Source organism: Podarcis liolepis (assembly GCF_965112155.1).
Source record: "Podarcis liolepis genome assembly, chromosome: 3".
Lineage (NCBI taxonomy): Eukaryota > Metazoa > Chordata > Lepidosauria > Squamata > Lacertidae > Podarcis > Podarcis liolepis.
The window spans coordinates 35,705,956-35,725,094 of record NC_139557.1 but is presented as its reverse complement, the minus strand read 5'-3'; the positions used below and the strand labels follow the sequence as shown (position 1 = coordinate 35,725,094).

Here is a 19,139-nt window from a genome sequence, read left to right as displayed (position 1 = left end):
ACTCTTTATTAGCAAAAACAGGAGCTTCACAGATTTGGCTGAGTGCCATGCCTAATGAACACATCCCCAGTAGGTCTTACCCCATGAATCAGTTGCCAAGACTGAAAGTTCCTGTCTCCCCACAACCATCCAAGTCCCTTCTTCTCCAGGGCTTTTTCCAGGCAGTCGAAGACTGCGCATGTGCAGCCTTCCACTGTTTTGCCCATTTCAGCTCTCATCTTGTTCTGTGAAAGTAGGTTGAGAGGAAGCTTGTAACAGCATGAGGGGGAGACACCTGTGACTCTTCACCAGCCTGACTCATCTCTGCCTCTTGGTCTTCCTCCACCCATTCGCCTGCTTCAGTTCTGCTTCTGGACTTCTCTCTGCCACCAATTCTCCCAACTCACTTAGCCCTGTTGCCTCTCCAGCATCTGATACCTTCTCCCAGTCTTCTCCCTCTGACCACACATCATTGTCCCACCAATGTGCCCCAGGCTCTGAGCCTTCTTCTTTTGGTGGTAGAGTTGGTTCCTCCCACCATTCTTCTGTGCCCAACCCGTCCATGGCACGTCAGCCCCAGCCAGCCTGGCCAGTGGTCAAGAATGGCAGGAGTTGTAGTCCTGCACCATCTGGAGGTCACCATATTAGCTACACCTGGTATACAAAGATGCCTGAGAAGTAGGAACCCTCTTATATACACAACAGAGTTGGTGATACACCAGTGAGTAAATGGAGCATTCCGTACGTACAAAGACGTTGCACCAAAAAGCAAACTGAATTCCTCATGGAGAATTATATTGGAGAGATGCTAAAGATCTAAAGCTGTGTGACAGGATGGAGAACAACTTAAAAAAGAACCAAAAAAACTGCAGTAATAAAACTAAGAGGAGATGGTATTCATCAAAGAACAATAAAACACTAAATAGGAAATTATTGGGGAAAAGCTTAGTTTTGCATTAGGGCAGGGATGGCTAACCTATATGGCCCTCTAGATGTTGTTGGACTATAGCCCCATCATTCTTAACCATTGACTACACAGGCTGCAGCAGAGAATTGCATTCCATCAACAGCTGGAACACCACAGGTTAACCACCTTTGCATTAAGGGATTTGATTTTTTTTTTTTTTTTTTTTGGTAATAATATTTTATTATTTTTTCCCATATAGAAAGTCACATTTGTTGCTCAGCAATTATATTCCAATTCAACGAAACCAGTGATCTGATTTCTAAGCGATTACATGGGAAATTGTTATTCATTCAACTTTTCTGCAACAACAGACAGAAATCAAAGCTTCTGCTAATGATTCCATTCAGAGGAATTACGCTCCTGTACAGCTCCATGGGTAGTTTCTCATGTAATAGCTTTCAAAATATAAATCTGTGTTACTTTGGAATTGGCCCTTACTGTGCTGGAGCAATCACAGAACATGTTACATTGACAAATTAACTGCAGTTCGAGTTGACAGGTTTTGTGGTGAGCTGCTGTTTTGCCATAAACACTCTACTGTGTGCAGCAGCCTCTATCGAAAGCGATGTCAAGCAGCCTCCTTGTGGCTACTGGTTCATTGGCATCACACAGAAGATGGAGTGGGGACATTGTGGTTTCCCCTGAAGGAGTCCTCTTTATAGCTTATTCATGATTATTTGCACTCATGATGCCGTTGGAGAAGCCGTATGCAATCCTACTTTCAATACTATTTGCACCAGCAAAAGTTTTGGGACAGTTGCACATTGCTTCCTTTCCAATTAGTGCATATCCTCTAACTTCCAGCTGGAATCCCATAACTTTTCATGCCAAATATGTTGTGGGGTTCCTCCCCCGCCCCACAGCCCTTCCAGACAATAACAACATAGTAGCATTGGCAAGCAGAACAGCTCAGTAGGTAGAGCATGAAACTCTTAATAACAGGGCAGTGGGTTCGCAAGTGCAGTGGTGTGCATGCTAGTCCTTTAAAGCAGAGGTTTTCAAGCTTTTTGACCCCACAGCTCCCTTAACCAACTACATTCTTTCTGCGGCACCCCGTAGGGCTCAGGAGCCCAGTTATGTTACCCCCTGCCTGCAGAGCTGGCAGCCTCTCACCCTTTTTCAAACACCCTCCCTTGTGGAGTGTTCCCTCAGCTTCCTCTCCTTGAGAGTCCTCTGGACAGCCATTGCCCCAGGTCTCTGAGATCCTCCCCCTGCCCCAAAGAGAGGCACCATTATAGCCAGGGCTGCTGCAATAAACAGCTGTGCAAGCCTTTGGGAGGCAGAGGCACGAGAGGAAGGGAGGGAGGGTCAGAGGCCATTGTTGCCCGTAGCACCCCTGACCATCATTCAAGGCACCCCAGGGTGCCATGGCACACTGGTTGGAAACCAGTGCTTTAAAGCATATATGAATCACATCCCCCCCCCCGCAAAGAATTCTGGGCACTGTAGTTAAGGGTTGCTGGGAATTGTAACTCTGTAAACTACAGTTCTCAGAATCCTTTGAGGAAAAGGATGTGCTTCAAATGTGCTTTGAAGTTAAACAGTGGTACCTTGGGTTACATATGCTTCAGGTTACAGACTCCACTAACCCAGAAATAGTGCTTCAGGTTAAGAACTTTGCTTCAGGATGAGAACAGAAATCGTGCTCCGGCGCCGCAGTGACAGTGGGAGGCCCCATTAGCTAAAGTGGTGCTTCAGGTTAAGAACAGTTTCAGGTTAAGAATGATCCTCTGGAACGAATTAAGTACTTAACCCGAGGTACCACGGTGCTATTTTTATAGAAAATATGGTGCCAGAACTCACTGTGAACGCCTCCCTTGTTCTCACACTGAGAGCCAGTGTGGTGTAGTGGTTAAGAGCGGTAGTCTCGTAATCTGGGGAACCAGGTTCGCTTCCCTGCTCCTCCTCCTGCAGCTGCTGGGTGACCCTGGGCCAGTCACACTTCTGTGAAGTCTCTCAGCCCCACTCACCTCACAGAGTGTTTGTTGTGGGGGAGGAAGGGAAAGGAGAATGTTAGCCGCTTTGAGACTCCTTAAAGGGAGTGAAAGGCGGGATATCAAATCCAAACTCTTCTTCTTCTTCTTATAATGGCAATGATGCCCATCTGAGAGGTGCTGGAACTGACTTCTGGTGAGTTCTGGCTGGAGGGGGGGGGGAACCCTGGTGTTTACACAGCCAATGTCAGCTCTTAAACTGAAAAGGAGAGGCAGTGTTACATCTGCACTGGTCAATATTACAAATGCAGTAAGACATACAGATATGGGATTCTGGCTTGATTCTGACTGGACAGCAGCTTCTAGCCACAACCTCTCATTTTTAGTTGCCTGTTGTAGTGAGGAAGTATTAAAATATCAACCTTACAGGTTCATAATCTTTATTTCTTATTACTTGCTCCACAATTTATTGATAGTAACTTGCAAAGTTCAGGTTGGCCTGAAGGGAGTAAGCATTCTTGATTTACTCTGCATAGTCACTAGAGTTCATGCACAATTCCCAAAGGAAAATAATACCATCACTGAATAAATGGGACAAGTTCTGCCAGGATTCAAAGCTACAGGTTTAGCCAGAGAGATTATTAGTCAGTTAAAAATGGGCTGGGGGGAATCACATAAATGATGCATGGCCGCAGCAGAGCTTCACTTTGAAATCTGTAGACTCTCATTAGTTAGGAAAACACACTAAAAAGTCTCAAGCATAATAAATACTGTTCATATGCAATCGCCTTTCATTTACATGGGGCTTGAGTGGAAATCAAGGCATATTTATTGCAAACAGTAAAGGTTGGGAAATAGCATATTGAGATGGTACAGTTTAGAAAGACTGAAACATAAAGGAAAATGGAATGTGGGAAGTTTAAGTCTCATGGCCCTGATGCTATAGATGTCCAAACCCATCTACTGATACAGCTACAGCTACATGTATCTATAGCCTTTGTACATCACGTGAATAAAGCTTCATGCAACTCCATTACAGTGGGCACTCAAATGAAGGTGGCTTTGTGCAAGAGTATATATCCTTTAGGATGGTGTGAAGGTTACGTTGTTTTTCTTGCCATCCCAGCATAAGCTAAACCACAAAATTATGCATTATATACCTGCTTTTAGAAAAGGTGATCCCCGTCCCCCTGTCCCCATTTGATTTCTCCTTGGATTTGGGGCTTCTGAATGACTTGCTCTCAATCACAGAGTAACACTGCGGGCTAATGGTTTGCCATTCTGTTTTTAACTTCGGCATTTTGTTCTACTGGCTGTGCACACAAAGTTTGCTGTAGGTTTTAGTTCTTTCCATTTGTTCACATCTTTCTTTTTCCTCCCAATTCATATTATTGATATGTATGAGCAGTGGCATGTATTGATCAGACATTGTGCAAAATCTTGGCTGCATACTAACCCGTTCATAGCACTTTCCCCCTTGCCCCCTCAATCTGGAATCATATATGCTCATAAAACATGCTGCTTTCAATTTAGATTAAATCTAGATCCTGACATTCACACGGGTGTGTGTGGTGACTTGATACACATTTGATAACCCTCCCCTTGGTTAGGCTGCCCTTGCCTTCTCCTCCCTCCCCAGGTGAACGAAGGACGAAATTGTGCTTGCAATCTTGGTGTACCACTGCCAACAACATCTGCTTTAATCTGCTTTCAAACTGACACACTATGGAGTAATGCAGAATCAATCTGCAATGAGGTTTCATTTTTTGGAGTGAAACCAGTTTCTCAAGAAGTGCTTTCAGGGTCAAAAAATATGCAGTATATCTAAATTCTGAAATTTGTTTTAGAATTTCTTAATGTTAAAATAGGAAGGCAAGTAGAGTGGAATGCAGAGTCTGGGGAAGAAACCCACTTTTGTGTGATGGCCATTTGCCAGTTGCTATATTTTGCAGTGCTGGCATCTGTTAGCATAGAAGTGCAAAGTTAGTAGTAGTAATATAGTAATAATATACAATTTCAAGAAGCTTTTTTTGTCATGAACTCTCAGTGCTTTCCCACATTGAACTTGTTTCTGCACCTCATCTGTGATTCTCATATGAAAGCATAGCAACTTGCAGAAGTAGACACTTGCAATAGGAAAGTTAATAGAAAGTTATTTTACCATTCCAGAGCTGTTTGAAATAAGCGTTTAATTTTCCTAACCTTTTTAATGTGCTTCCAGTGCTTTCTGCAACATATCACTAAATGATCTTGTATTCTCAAATGCCGCACATTTCATCCTTGTACAATAGTACTCAAAAAGTCTATGGTTAAAAATTAAAGTCTCTCTGTGTTTAATTGCATTCTATCTAATGGGCGGTTCACGAAGTATCTCTTCTGTGTTTTTTTCTCCAAGTCTCATTTCCACATGTGAACAATCCCAAATGGCCCAAGGCAAACCCCTCAGACTAGCTCAGGACATTTTTATGATTTTCTATATATTTTTCTGGGATAATTCTGGAACCAATCCAAATAGATAGCTCACACACACCCCCCACCAGAATTCTCTTCTGAAATCTGGTACTCATTTCATTGAAATCTAGGTATTTTCCCCATTATTGCACTGGAGTGTGAAACTTGGAACTCTAAGGAAGTTGTTGAAGCAGCTCAGACTGAGAGCTTATATAGGAGCTGAAGGTTCACCTATTCTGGGCTATCAGCCAGGCTGTTGATTCAGGCTTTTCTCCCCTCCTGGGCAGCCGCACATGCAGCTAGCTTGGCACTTTGCTGGCAACCTTGAAACTCCCATCTGTCTTGCCATGCCCTCTGCTGCTGTGACCCTGGTGACAGGAAGCTCAAGAGACAAGCAGCTCAGATAGAAGCTGCCAGTTCTGGGATGAGGAGGCTGGAGCCAGGAATGCCCAGTAGAGAGGGGCAGCAGCTCACAGCTCAACTCCCAGTCGTGCTGCTGCTACCACTTACTGAGAGGGGTGAGATGGCAGGCAGGTCAGTGCTGTGTAGGTGCACTGGTGGAGCCAACCCACTTGCTCCCGCTGACGTAGCCACACAGCCCCAACTTCCCCATTGCCTCTCCCTTCTGTTAAGTGGTAGCAATGCAGCTGCTGCTGGGAGGCCAGGTGCATGCCACCACTTCTCCCCACCAGCTGCTCCTGTGCAGAGATCTGCTGGAGGGTCCTGCTCCCCTTACTCCTCTTCGAGGGAAACCCTAGGTCTAGGCAGAGCTGAACCCTGAAAGTACAAATCGTGTTCAGTAATTTGCTGCTAAAGCAGCTCCTTTATCTGATCTCACCTGGCTGGTGAATAGCTGCTTTGAAAGGGTCATTTTATCATGCCTTCACTGTGTTTCCATGCACACTGCTAGTTGCTGTGGCAGAGGAGATCGAAGCAGGGATGGATGAATGAATGAATGAATGAATGAATGCTCAAGGAAGTTAAAAGGCATTCATTACAACGGTTATTTATAATTATTATCTGTGGCTTTCTCCTTAAAGTTAAACCACATTTTCTGAAAAAGAACTGAATGGTATGTTTTATGCTCCATAATGACCTTCTTAATGGGGTAATGAGATCAATATAGCCTTGCAATCATTTGTTCATTTCTGTGGCTATTATTCACTAGCAGATATTTAGAAAAGCATTTGTATATTGAATTCCAGAAAAAACAATGAGTTTCATTAGCACCTTTTTCTTACAATACAAACTTCATTATGGTGATAAATAAAAACAGGTCTGAAATTATTCATTCATATATATATATTCATGCATATATACCACACACACTCTTTCAGGTTTCTTGCGTGTGTGTGTGTGTAATGTGCTGCCTGTTAGGTATATAATATTCTAAAAATTCTGTTTCAGGCTAATACTATTTATAACTTACTGACCTTCTAAATTACAAATTTGTGTTTTATTATAGGGATATGATGATGGATATGGGGGTGAATACGACGAACCAATTTATGAGGCCTATGATAATAGCTATACCACACAAACACAGAGGTAAGCACCAACAAACTAATTTATGGATAAGCTACTTATAGATTTCCTTTAATATCTGTTCTAATCCCTAACTCTGCCAGGAGCTACTGCCAAAACCAAATCTCAATGTATGGTGTCTAAAAACACCATAAAAGATCCTCAAGGAATGTTAAATTTACCAGGTATACCGACTGTTACCCAGTGAGTAGTGTAATGAAGGTGGAGATTGAACAGCAGAATCCTCCCCAAAACGAAAGTGGAGGGAAGTTCTCTTTCTCAAGTGTTCCCCTCCTTCCCTGTGCCCCCGACTCACAATCCCATCCCATCTAATATTTCTTCTCTAGACTGGATGGCACCAGTCTAGCCTCAAGGAAAAACTAAGAGCAATAATGATTTAACATGAAGTACATAGTTTAAAAGATACTGTGTTTAATCAATATGTGTTCCAAACTATGGACCTAAACCATGGCAGATACACAGCATCATGCCCAGGGCTCAATTTCTAGTACAGGAAAACACTCAAAGATCACAAATAAGATCAGGATCAATAATACAATGAGAATCAGTTCTAAGACAAAGGCTCAAGGTGGCACATGGAATAAAAAATCTGAACCAGGACTCTGGGTGTGGAACAAAGCAAGGCAAGCAAAAGTCATGAGTTGATGAGTCAAGTCAGAGTTGAAGGAGGTACAGAGGCTGAACCTGTGAGTTCACCACTCAAGGATGAATCCAAAAGCCAAAGGCTTTCTAGGTAAGGCATATGAGAAGGCTCCTGAAAAGGATGGGTTGAATAATTGCTTTTGTGTATTGCATTCCCCTCTTTTATGGAAATAAAGGCAGAAGATGTAAAGTGTGCACAAGAATAATAGGGTCACAGGTCATTTTGTCAGCTATGCCTCTTTTTCTCTTTGAACTGTGAAACCACCTCTGTTGTGTAAGATCTAAAAAGTTAGTCCTCCATGTGTTTTGAGTCATCATGTTGGTTTTGGAAAACTCTGCCCTAAAGCTAGCTGAGAATCAACTGCAAAGTTAAGAAATAACAAAGAAACCAGGACATAGCTTGCTCACAAGGCAAAGCGAGGTGAGGCAGTGAGGCATAGCTGACTACAGGAGTCAGCAGTCCCAAAACATGGTAAATGCTGCTCCACACACTGTGTTCCAAAAGGTCTTAAAGCAGAGAAGCTTTGGGGTCTAGCCCACAACTGCAACTCCCACCAAGTGCTCTGAAACCCTAGCGCAGATCAGATGCTAGAGTGGCTGAAGTGATAATTGCAGAAGCAGCTGCAGGAGCTGAATCCTGACATCAGCTGTTCAGCATATTTTGCCACAGTGACTGCCTACTCATCAGAGCATAAAACTCCTTAAAATCACTGCTGCTGATTTTATGACACAATAAAGGAGAAGGTGGTGAGGAGCTGAAGGAAGGCAGGCAGGCCAAAGCCAAGTAATAATAATAATAATAATAATAATAATAATAATAATAATAATAATAATAATAATACCACCCTTTATCTGAAGATCACACTGGAAGAAACAAAGGAACCCAAGATTGTATGTTGAAATAGGAATAGGGATTTCAAGCCTGGCAAGCTGTCTGCACAATCATTCCCTTGAATGATTGTGTGGCTGGTCCCCCAATATCAATGGCATATTGCTACCTGTTTATTCCATTAACTTCTTGCCTCAGGTTCCTGCTCATATGGAATGCTCTCTCTCCAGTAGTTCTCAAAATCACATATTAAAAACTATGTAATAGCTTGCTGTATAATGCTTGCAGTAATATTCTCAGCAAAACTGAATCATGTTGATTTAATAATTCAGTTTTATTGGAAGACTCAAGACAGCAGCCATCCATTGAGATTGAATTTACAATCAGTTATTGAGTTGAAGGGATTTTCTCCCTAGTTATTCTACTTCTATCCTGTTATTATTTCCCTGCCATCTACTAGATTGTTATGCTGCATGTCTTCATTTCTTAAGAGGTTTAAAGCCTTTACTGAGACAACAGGAATCTTTCACTCACTGCTTTGTTCAACTGAAGTCCAAAATAACTTACATTTCAATCCACAACAAAATTGCTTCTAGAATTAACTAGGATTGCCAGATTTAGAATGAAACATGGGCTTTTGCAGTTGTACAGAAAGGAGAATTTTGGCAGGTGCAATTTTTCCTGATATGATAACAGCATGGCAGGATTTGTTTGTTTGAGATAGTCATTTAACACCCCTCATTAGAACAAGATTCCAGGGTGGCTTACAAAAGTACAATTAAAATATAAACCAAGTGAAATACAAAGCAATTAAAACAATCATTAGCACAGCAATAGATAAAAAAACCCCAAGGTACAGGGTTGTATTCAACGAGAGTGTTCCGTTCATGCAAGATCTTCTTCCTGTACAATGGAAATTTCACTCCCTCTCCTTCCTTCCTTAAACCCTCCCACCAAATATGTTCTGGGTTTCCCCCAACTCCCTGCAACACGTATGTGGAAGAAGAGAGGAGAGGGGAATTCTATTGTGCAAGCAGAAATCCCAACGTGAATAGTACAATTTCATTAGACATAACCCAAAATATTTTATATTAACCTTGCTACATTATTTCTTCTATTGGTAAACGTGATTTTTGTGCTCCTTTTTTTTTTAAAAAAGTGTGTGTGTGTTTTTAAAAATAGACTACTTGTAGAATGAGATGGTACATTCTTTAGCAATAATGTTTGACTTTGCCTCTTTATTCAAACATATGCAAGGCATCTTATATTTACAGAGTTTTGTGCCGGGGGAGGAATCTGATTGTATTGTGTATAGTTACAGATAATCTACAACTTGGTACTGAGAAAGTTCCTGCTGCTGTGAAAGTATTCGAAGCAATGTCATCTTGCTTCTGTGACAATATTAATGGCAACATGCATCTTTGGGTTCATTTAGATGTGGGCATTATGACATTAATTATCCTTCTTTTAATGCTAGCACTTATGTTCCTGGTTTCTGACATCCCTTTTACACTGCAGTTCCTGTTGTATTGTGACACTGTGTGGTTTTTTTAATTGCTATCCCACCATGTCACACTAACTTTTATTCACCCCAGTGGGTGCCACTGGACATGCCAACACCACCACTCTCTATGAACATATGTGCTTCTGTTCTCCCTGTGATACGCACACACACACACACACCCCAAATGCCAGGAGACCGCCCCAAATTTCATCAAGTGAGCAGCAACGGCATGAAACCTTCAGGGAAATTACAGTGCAAAACTCCTGCAGTTTTCCAGGTTAACAGAGTTGCAAATGGAAGCAATTAACATGGAAATGAGCACTAAACTTCCACTAGAGTCTGCTACATTTCCAGAAGTGACTTTTACATCATGTGAAAGATTACGTAAAACATGGGAAATTATCAGGTTAAGGAAATGTATGGAAAATGGAGTGAAGTGCTGTCTGAATGCAGCCTTTGTCTTTTAGATCGCTCTAGAGAAGTCATGCTAATAAGTTAAATCCCTCTTGGTCCAATAAGCTCAGCTTCCAGTTTAGTGTAAGCCCCTTTGTGATCAGGATCCTGGGTGGTATTCAACAAATTTTTCCTGCTAACGCAAAGATAAGCGCTAGTAAAGGGGATGTCACCCCCATGAACACCACGTACCACCCCTCAATCTGCTCTGGAAGGTTTGTTGAACCCTCAAAACATATTTAGGGGGAGGACGAAAGGAAATTGTTCTGTTCTGCAAAGAGAAATCCTTTGGCTGATGGGACGATCAGCTTTGCCTCTACATTGAATGCAACCCTTACAATCTAGTTAATGAAAGTGTTTGTTCCTAAACACCTTTGTTCTTTAAGCAGACAACATAGCTGTATTTTTCTCCTCGCAGAGGGTCCTTGGGAATCCATTCAGCAGCAGTGAATATCAGATTCATTTGCATTATTTGGGGCATTTGGAATGGCTGGAATTTTCACACGTAAAAAGCCTACCATAAGAATATGCTATGACTATTAGTAGTAATGGCTGAACTGACTTCATAAATCAGCTAAACATTACTCAAGACTTTATAACATTTTAAAATGTCAGCTTTAATTTTCATATAATTTTCTTTCTGGAGATGTTGCAGTCCTTATTGTTATACCAATTCTTAAACTGGAAGCCAAGCTTATTAGGCAAATGGCACAGAAAACTAAGAGAGATTTAATTTGTTAGTATGACATCTCCTGAGCAATCAAAAAGAAGCACGTTCACAGTAACATTTGCAAGTGAACTTCCTTAACACCAAGTTGTATATTATCTGTAACTAGCACACAGTACATTTCCCCTCTTACACTAAATTGTGTAGATATACTAAGGTTACCAAAAGTCCCCATTTCCCGGAGACAGTCCCCGAATTTACAAATCAGTCCCCATACAAAATCCATTGAAGTTGAAAAGTGTCCCCGGATTCATTGAAAAATATCTGGTAACCTTAAGATATACAATTCCTTGAATACATTTAAATAAACGGAGGCAAAATGAGCTATTCTAGCAAAAGTGTAGTATTACCTAATTCTACCATTAGTCCAATAAATGTATTTTAAAAATTGGTTTCAGTATTTAAAATCCATTCTGGCGCTTACCATCTCGATAACCTCTCCCTGCTGCTTTGGCTTCACATTCCCCAGTCTTAAGAAGTGCCTTGCTTTTCCACTTCCTTCTCACAAACACATGGCCCTTCCTTCCTTAGGTATTATGTGAAGCTTCCACTTGGACTTCTCCTTTCCTCATCCCCATGTTTCTCTGCCATGCTTTTTCCCTCATGGCAGTGGCGGATCGTGGCGCCACACATGATGTCAAAGTCCCGCCCCCTGCCTCTCGCCTTCCTTTTGAATGCTGTAGTTGTGGCACCTGCTGCAGCACCTCAGAAGCTCTGCCCCCAGCCTCGCTGCCTTTGCTCAGGGGAAATGTCTTTGCTACCCCATCGTCTCTTCATCTCTCCACTTCTCAGCTTCTTGCCTTCTCTGTCCCTTCTTCCTTCAGCATCTCAGCTCTGGATTCTGCAAAAAGCATCTCTCCTTCTTGACCCATTCTCATTCCCCAGCGATAAGACATTGTGGGCCCAGGTAAAGGGACTTGCTTTCTGATAAGTGTGCACAGGATGGCAAACCTAGCTGCCATCACAATATCCTGACTCAATTGCAGGATGATGTTATAGCTGCTCAGCCAAAGACTGGGCTGGGTTTCAAAGGCAACAGAGAGGTGACAGTTTTAAGCCTAATATTTTAAGATTTCAAAACCTGTATGCAATAGATGGAACAATCACTATATAGTCTGGTAACACACCACCCTTCCTGTTATTTTTCTCTATTGTATACTTCCCCAGTTTTGTGCTGTATGCACAGTATTTGCACACAGCTGTATTTCATTTTGGGTTTTGTGCTCATATCTCAGTGTTCATAAATAAAGATTCCCTCATATTTTATTTTGAGACTATTGAATGAATCAAGTTAGCAGGCCTAAAAGATGACATTTTATGGGTCTTCACAGCAATCCACTTACAGCATTCATCATCCAAAACTGTTTTGAAATGCCACCTCTCATTTATTTGATTCAATGAGCACAAGTGTGTATCAAATACACTACCCCTGAAGTAGATAAGAAAGTTTTTTCTCTCTCCTATAAATCACTTATGCCCTCTAAGGTTCTTGAAATACTTATTTCCACTATGGATCTCCAGTGTTGTATCTGATAGTCTCAAAAAGAGAATATCTTAAGTATTTTCTCCTGTTCTGTAATTCCGTTCCACTGCATTCCATCATCTTCCTCCTCTCTCTGTGGCTTTTGGCCCTTGTCTGAGCAGATGGCTTATTACACCTATCCATTTCATGTGGCTTTGAAGTATGCTTATGTCCATTTGTGATTTAGCAAGCATACAGGCCTCTCTGTATCTTGCTATATTAAGACTGCAATCCTGTGCACATGTACCTGGAGTCAGTCCCATGGAGCTCAATGGCCCTTGCTTCCTAGCAAAGAGGCATAGGATTCTGCTGAAGAATAATTGAAAGCAAAAATGAGGCCCCGTTTCTCTAGATAATGTTACCCTGATGACACAGGTACAGGGGGAAAGAAAATGTCCATCAGACAAGGTAGAAGATATAAACAGTACTTTATTATTACTTTAAAATGAGAAATGCTGAGACTCGGGTTTGAGCAGGAGTTCAGAGCCTCTCTTGTCAAGCAATAATCCAGTGGCAGGGATTTATTTATATACATTTTACATCCTGCCTTTCTTCCATCATGGAACTCAAGGCCGATTCCATATGATTTCCAGGAAATCGTGATCCTGGAACGTAACATCTCCACTGCAGGTGAATTAGCACATGTTTTGAATGCTTTCCCAAAGGGTGGGGAAATCCTGAACATCTAAAGTAGCATGCGTTGAAGAAGGCTATGTTACAGCCCTTCTCCATGACATTATGCCTCAAATGACGTGATGGTGGAAGACCATTTCTTTAAACCAGGGGTAGTCAACCTTTCTTACCATCTTTCTTGATGGTAGAATTTCCTTACCGCCCACCAGTGCTCAATGGAAGGAAGATTCAGCTTGTGCCATAGAACCCCCTACCGCCCACCTAGAAACAACCCCTGCTTTAAACCTAGGTCTGCAGCTAATTCATATAAAGTATGAAGTGGTAGAACCTGAATTTTCAAGCAGATGTGGTCTCATGGGAGGAGAACTGAAGTGGCAATGTGCTTTCTGTTTTTCTCCCAGTTCTCTCTCCTCATAGATGCTTTTTATGGCTGACTTGGAATGCTTCCCAGTTATCCACGCTATTTAGGGATGGGTGGGTGGAGACTATTTTACCAAATATGATTGAGGGGAGGATAAATTTCCCAAGAGTTTTTCTTAGGGGGGAACTGTTCGGAGAAATTTCAGCTCACTTATTGTTGAATGAAACTATCTCCTTTTCATATTGGTGCATGAAGGAATCAGTGGGTTTAAAGAAGAGAACTGGATGAAATATAGCCAAACCCATTCCTTCTGCCAATTATTTTAAAATAACACGAAACAACATTAAAACTTCACCCAAAATTCAAGAATGGTGAAATTGGGGAGGCCAGTTTGTCAAATGTCCTCCTGGGGAGGACCGAAAGAGCAGTGATGCGAATAATGAGGACCAGTCTGAAATATTTAGCCCAATAGTAGTTTTGCTGGTCTAGACAGCCTGTCACACACAGTGAACCGGAAACCCCCCTTTCTAATCCCAGGTGTGTTTGGGTTGGCTGTGGTTATTCATTGGTGATGGAAAGCCACTTTGCACATGGATATTGCACTTTCTTGGTTGAAACCAAACCTTGCAGGAGCAACAAACATGGCTTTGTGCGCAAATAGGTATCCATGTAGTTCATTCTGGAAGCAAGCCAGCTTGTTCAGGCAACAGGAATTGAGCCAACTTCTCTGATTGCAAGGTAGAGGTAGGAGGACGTACTTGTAAGGAGCCCTACAACAACAAAACGTTTACATTTATCAAATCAGCTTAGCTAGGTTGTGGTAAATTACACCATTCTAGAAGATTGCGGGGTATAAACTCTAGCTCAGAGATTCCATTTTTAGCCGAGATTTTAACATTTTTCAATAAGAATATTTAACTGGGCAAACAGCTATCATTATAATTGATATACCATTTGAAAATTTGAAGGTTAGCCAAATACATTTATCTCAATTGTGTGAGATTTGTGTCTCCAAGCATTTGAATCCCTTGAGGCAACATTTCCATGGAAAGTTAATTAAAGAGTGCTCACTAGAGGATTACCTGAGGGCATTGTAGCCTATTCACATTTACATACAAATCCCCCATAATACTGTAGGTATGTAAGACTTTCTAAAAAGTGGAAGCTCATGTTTTGCTGAGATAAGGCAGGCCTATTAGCAGCTAAGAGAGCTTTCGTTTTCATAATTAATATTGATTCCAACACATTATGAGTATCCTGTTCTAAGATTCCCTTACTAAAGGTGAAGCAGTGAATGCAACCAAAATAATAAGGGCAAATAATTATTGCTTCCAAAGAAGGTCTCAGATTATGAGCCAGTAAATAATGGCAGTAGGGGAGATGCTCAGCCTTATATCTCTCCTGCAGCAGGAACGGAATATTCCTGAATTATTATTATTATTTATTAATTCATTATTTAAAACTAGCATAAGATAGAATCCCAAGTTTCATCTTAGAAGCCACATTCTAATCACTGTAAAAATGCCCATCAGAGTTCCTAAGCCAACCATTTTTGCTAATCATAAATCCAATCTTTCTTGAAGAACGGTTGCTCTTTGACTTTTGGAAGTGTCTTACGTGAAATGCATTTTTAACTCTGACAGTTCATACAAGATTTATTGAAGCTCTACTTTAAGATCCTAATCCCCTCCCCCCGCTGCTGCTTGCTTACGAAACACAGTTTTTGTATACTAAACACATTCCCAATTTATTTCAACAGCACGGAACAGCTGATTGATTGTAATGTATAAGGTGTAGCAATAGCTGTATCAGCAATAAATAAAAACTCATAAAATAACATGTATGGGGACTACCCTGAGATCTCTTGATGAAGTGCTATATATACACCACCACCACCATCATCATAACAGCCACCCCATCCTTTCATTCTGCAACAACTAAGCTAATGCTATTTTTCTAGAAAAAGAGGTGTTGGAATTCACTATGAGCACTGCCCTCATTCTCTTAGAATGACAATAGTGCCCACTCGAGAGGTACCAGAATTGAGTTCTTGTGAGTTACCTCTGGAAAAAAAGCCCTGCAGCTAACCCATTTGAGGACTGCAAAAAAAAAAAGAACCTAAATCAGGCATGGCTAAACTTGGCCCTCTGGTTGTTTTGGGACTACAAGTCCCATCATCCCTGACCACTGGTCCTGTTAGCTAGCGATGATGGGAGTTGTAGTCCCAAAACACTGTTACATGCCCCTCCATTTGGTGCGAGATTCCAGGTACTTCCCCAGGGTTTGTGTTTACTTTTGGAAATGCGGCACAGCGGAGACTGTGGTGTCTTTAGGATATATGTAATATATATTGTATATTTGCACATATATACAACCTGAGCCTGTGATGGAGAGGTTCACAGCATCTGTGCCCCCAAAGGGTTTTGTTTCTCCCATTGCTACAGCCTTGGATTCAAATAGAAATCAAACGTTGCTCTCAAAGACCGCTCTGACTCTCCTTCCAGCTTGCTGGCTTTACTTCTAGGTCACATCACAGCAAATGAACTCTACTCCAAACTCTGGATTTGCCTATTGAGAGAGGAGGCCCCACACATTTACCAGATTGCACTAAGCCCCTTAATCCCCCTGAATCACCAGGAGACTAACCCACCTACTCTGATCAAATTAGAAGCCCTGATCAAATTCTAACACTTGCTGGATTAGAGGGATCTGACACACAGTTTAACACCCCAAACTTGTAACAATACATTTTATACACAGGCCTACTCAACACCACAATTTTTATTACACAGCTAGCCCAAGACTAGTCGTGCTTTATAGGCTGCAGGGCATGCCAATGGGGAAATTGTATTTATTTCCCCAACTCCATAGCCCTACAGCTGCCAAACTTGGTTTTGCTCCAAATTCACCCATACTAAATATGTTCTCCAGCCTCAGATGGGGAGGTAAGGAATCCCTTCAGCAACCTTCATCATACCAGTGGGCATTAGCATCTTTCTTCCTCGTGGTTTTGGAATTAAGTGGGGGCATCAGAGACAGGTTGCCCCATTCTAGCTACCCTTAATCTGGGATCAGAATGAAAGTATGGGGTTTGCAGGAGTGTTTAGTTCCCCCCCCCCCAGGCGGCTTTCCCTCTCTAACCAACAATGTGATGTTGGAGTTAATGTACAGAGGCGGAGACAGCCATTGCTGGCAGTACAAGATCAGGCTGCCCTGAAGCTAAAGGCTAAAGTATAATGTAGTGTATGCTAGGGGAAATATGCCTGGCTGATAATGAGTTCATCTTATATGTGCTTTCAGGCTAGGAACCTGAGCTCTCAGAAATGTGCTTTACTTTATTTTCCGGCTAATGAATGCTAATCATAGAGAACAGTGCCTTGTTTCCCAACTGCCAAGGAAACCTGGCTTTCTTGGATGCATGAACACGAAACTTGCAAAATTATAGGATATAAATAAAAATCTGTAAACAGCAAAGCTTTGCTTATGCTGATTTCATTTGATAATTGCTGAGATGTACTACACTTGTACAAAACATGAATTAGTTGAGATTTGTCTTCTGATGCCACCTTAAAGCAGTCATAGAAAACTATCTGTGCTGGCTCAAGATGCTTGAAATGCAATTCACTTATCAAAGCTCTTGTCTAAGAAATTAGACAAGAATATTATTCTAATAAATATAAGTAATAGATAGCTTCATATATTCAGCTGTATTTAAAGTGGCATGCATTAATTAACAGTTGCCTCCATATCCTGGAAATCCTCAGATTCCAGCAGTGAATTCTGGAGGCGAACTTGTTTGTTACTAGAACCCATAGTGCAGGCATAGGCAAACTTGGCCCTCCAGATGCTTTGAAACTACAACTTCCATCATCCCTAGCTAACATGACCGGTGGTCAGGGGTGATGGGAATTGTAGTCTCAAAACATCTGGAGGGCCGAGTTTGCCTATGCCTGCCATAGTGGTTTGATTGTTTTTGAAGAGGAAAGTCTTAAAATGGTGGATTAGCCAAGAGTCAGAATGACATGAGACATTATTCTTACATTGAAATCCCAACCCCACTGCGTGGATAGCTGAGAGTGGAGTTTAGATGGTGTGCAGTCTCCTCTCCACCAACCTCCATTAGCAGAAAGGAGCACCACAGGTTGGGGGGGGGGCTGTCTTGTGATGCAAGTCCCAGCTCCACCCAAGCAGTTCTCCTACTGGCAGCAGGCAGCAGAAAATGCCCCTCAACTTTACATTTGTTGCAGCTTACCTAAATGGGCCAGGGGCAGTGCAGTGGCAAGGTCAGAGCTGCGCAGATCTGTGTGTTCCCATTGGTGTGTCCATGCAGCCCTGACCTCAACACTGCCCTGCCCTGGCCATGTCCAGGTAAGCTGCAGTGATGCCAGTGTTGGGAGATTCATGTTGCCCATGACACTGGTCTGCTGGTTTCCTGCTTTCCTACAGATGTGATACCAGAGGCTTTTTTCCCTCCCTCTAAAATTATCATTGGCCGTGTTGACACATCTGTTCTGGCATGATGTTACTGATCTTTCCAAAGCATGAAGGATGCTTTGTTAGGAAAACGTGGTTATGATAGTACTGCTGCAGCACAAGGAAACTGACGGAGTGAGCTTTGTTTCTCCTCTGTCTCTTATCATTTGAGGATCTAACCTGCCTGTTCCCAATGACAGCACATACATACATTTTGACAAGAACAGAGCTGAAGCCACTGCAAGTCAAAACAAAAATTCCTGCTGGTTCATTCCAATAATCACAATGTTTTAAATGTGGGAGGTGTATCATTAAAATGTTTAGTTCTAGTTAACTGTGATCAAAGAACTGGTCGCATAGGCATTTTTTATAGCAAGCTGTAATTCCTTCTGCACGTTCACAGTCAAATCTTCAAAACCTTCCATTCAGGGTTACTTTTATCGGGGGGGGGGGGTTAAATGAACAAGGCATTCTACTGTATGTTGCCTTTTTCCTTCACTGATTTTTCCTTTCAGGTTTTCCTCCTTAAATATTGAGTTAGCAGTTGTTTGTCTATTTTTTTTTTAATTAAAGGACCAACATAACAAACTTATATTTTCTTGTGTTTGAAGCTTTCATGTGCCAATAACTTTACTTGCTGTCAATCTATTGCAGTCTGCCTGAATATTATGACTATGGTCATGGAACAAGTGAAGATGCTTATGACAGCTACGGTAAGGCCTGTTCTATTTTTGGTAAAAGTGTGAAGTCAGAAAACCAATCACTCAGTGACAACCTAAAATTACTTGTACATTCTCCCTCTCCTGCTTTTATAGAGGCCAGACTAAGCTGATTTATGTCATTCTGAGGTAAAATGTGACTTGTGGGACTGAAGCCAGGAAACTGAGCAGATTCGTTTTCATCAGAATTGCAAAGACATTCATCACACTTGTAGATCAGTTTTTAAAAAGCAGTGGTGAAAATGCTGATTAGGGCCCAAATCTATTTCATGGTGATGGTCGTCTGTCTTACTGGTGTCACCTTGTTTTACGTATATGCTGTCTCAAATACAGGAAAACAACAAGAAGCATGCAGTGCTTCAAATGCTTTGTTCTTGCTGGAGAGCAAGTATATGCTACT

The 19,139-nt window shown here is 41.7% G+C and overlaps 1 protein-coding gene and 1 long non-coding RNA gene across 4 annotated transcripts in view; one reads left to right on the top strand and one right to left on the bottom strand.

The window, feature by feature from the left end:
* KHDRBS2 (KH RNA binding domain containing, signal transduction associated 2) overlaps positions 1-19,139 on the top strand; it is a 339,999-nt gene that overhangs the window by 287,463 nt on the left and 33,397 nt on the right. For all 3 annotated transcript variants that reach the window (XM_083495875.1, XM_083495874.1, XM_083495873.1), the window contains exons 7-8: positions 6,797-6,879; positions 18,675-18,733. In XM_083495875.1, the coding sequence (XP_083352001.1) occupies positions 6,797-6,879; positions 18,675-18,733 (142 nt within the window). The remainder of the gene's footprint in view (positions 1-6,796; positions 6,880-18,674; positions 18,734-19,139) is intronic.
* Positions 12,965-19,139, bottom strand: part of LOC310703525 — a 236,558-nt gene continuing 230,383 nt past the window's right edge. The window contains exon 15 of the long non-coding RNA XR_014524216.1: positions 12,965-14,317. This is a non-coding gene — a long non-coding RNA (uncharacterized lncRNA). The remainder of the gene's footprint in view (positions 14,318-19,139) is intronic.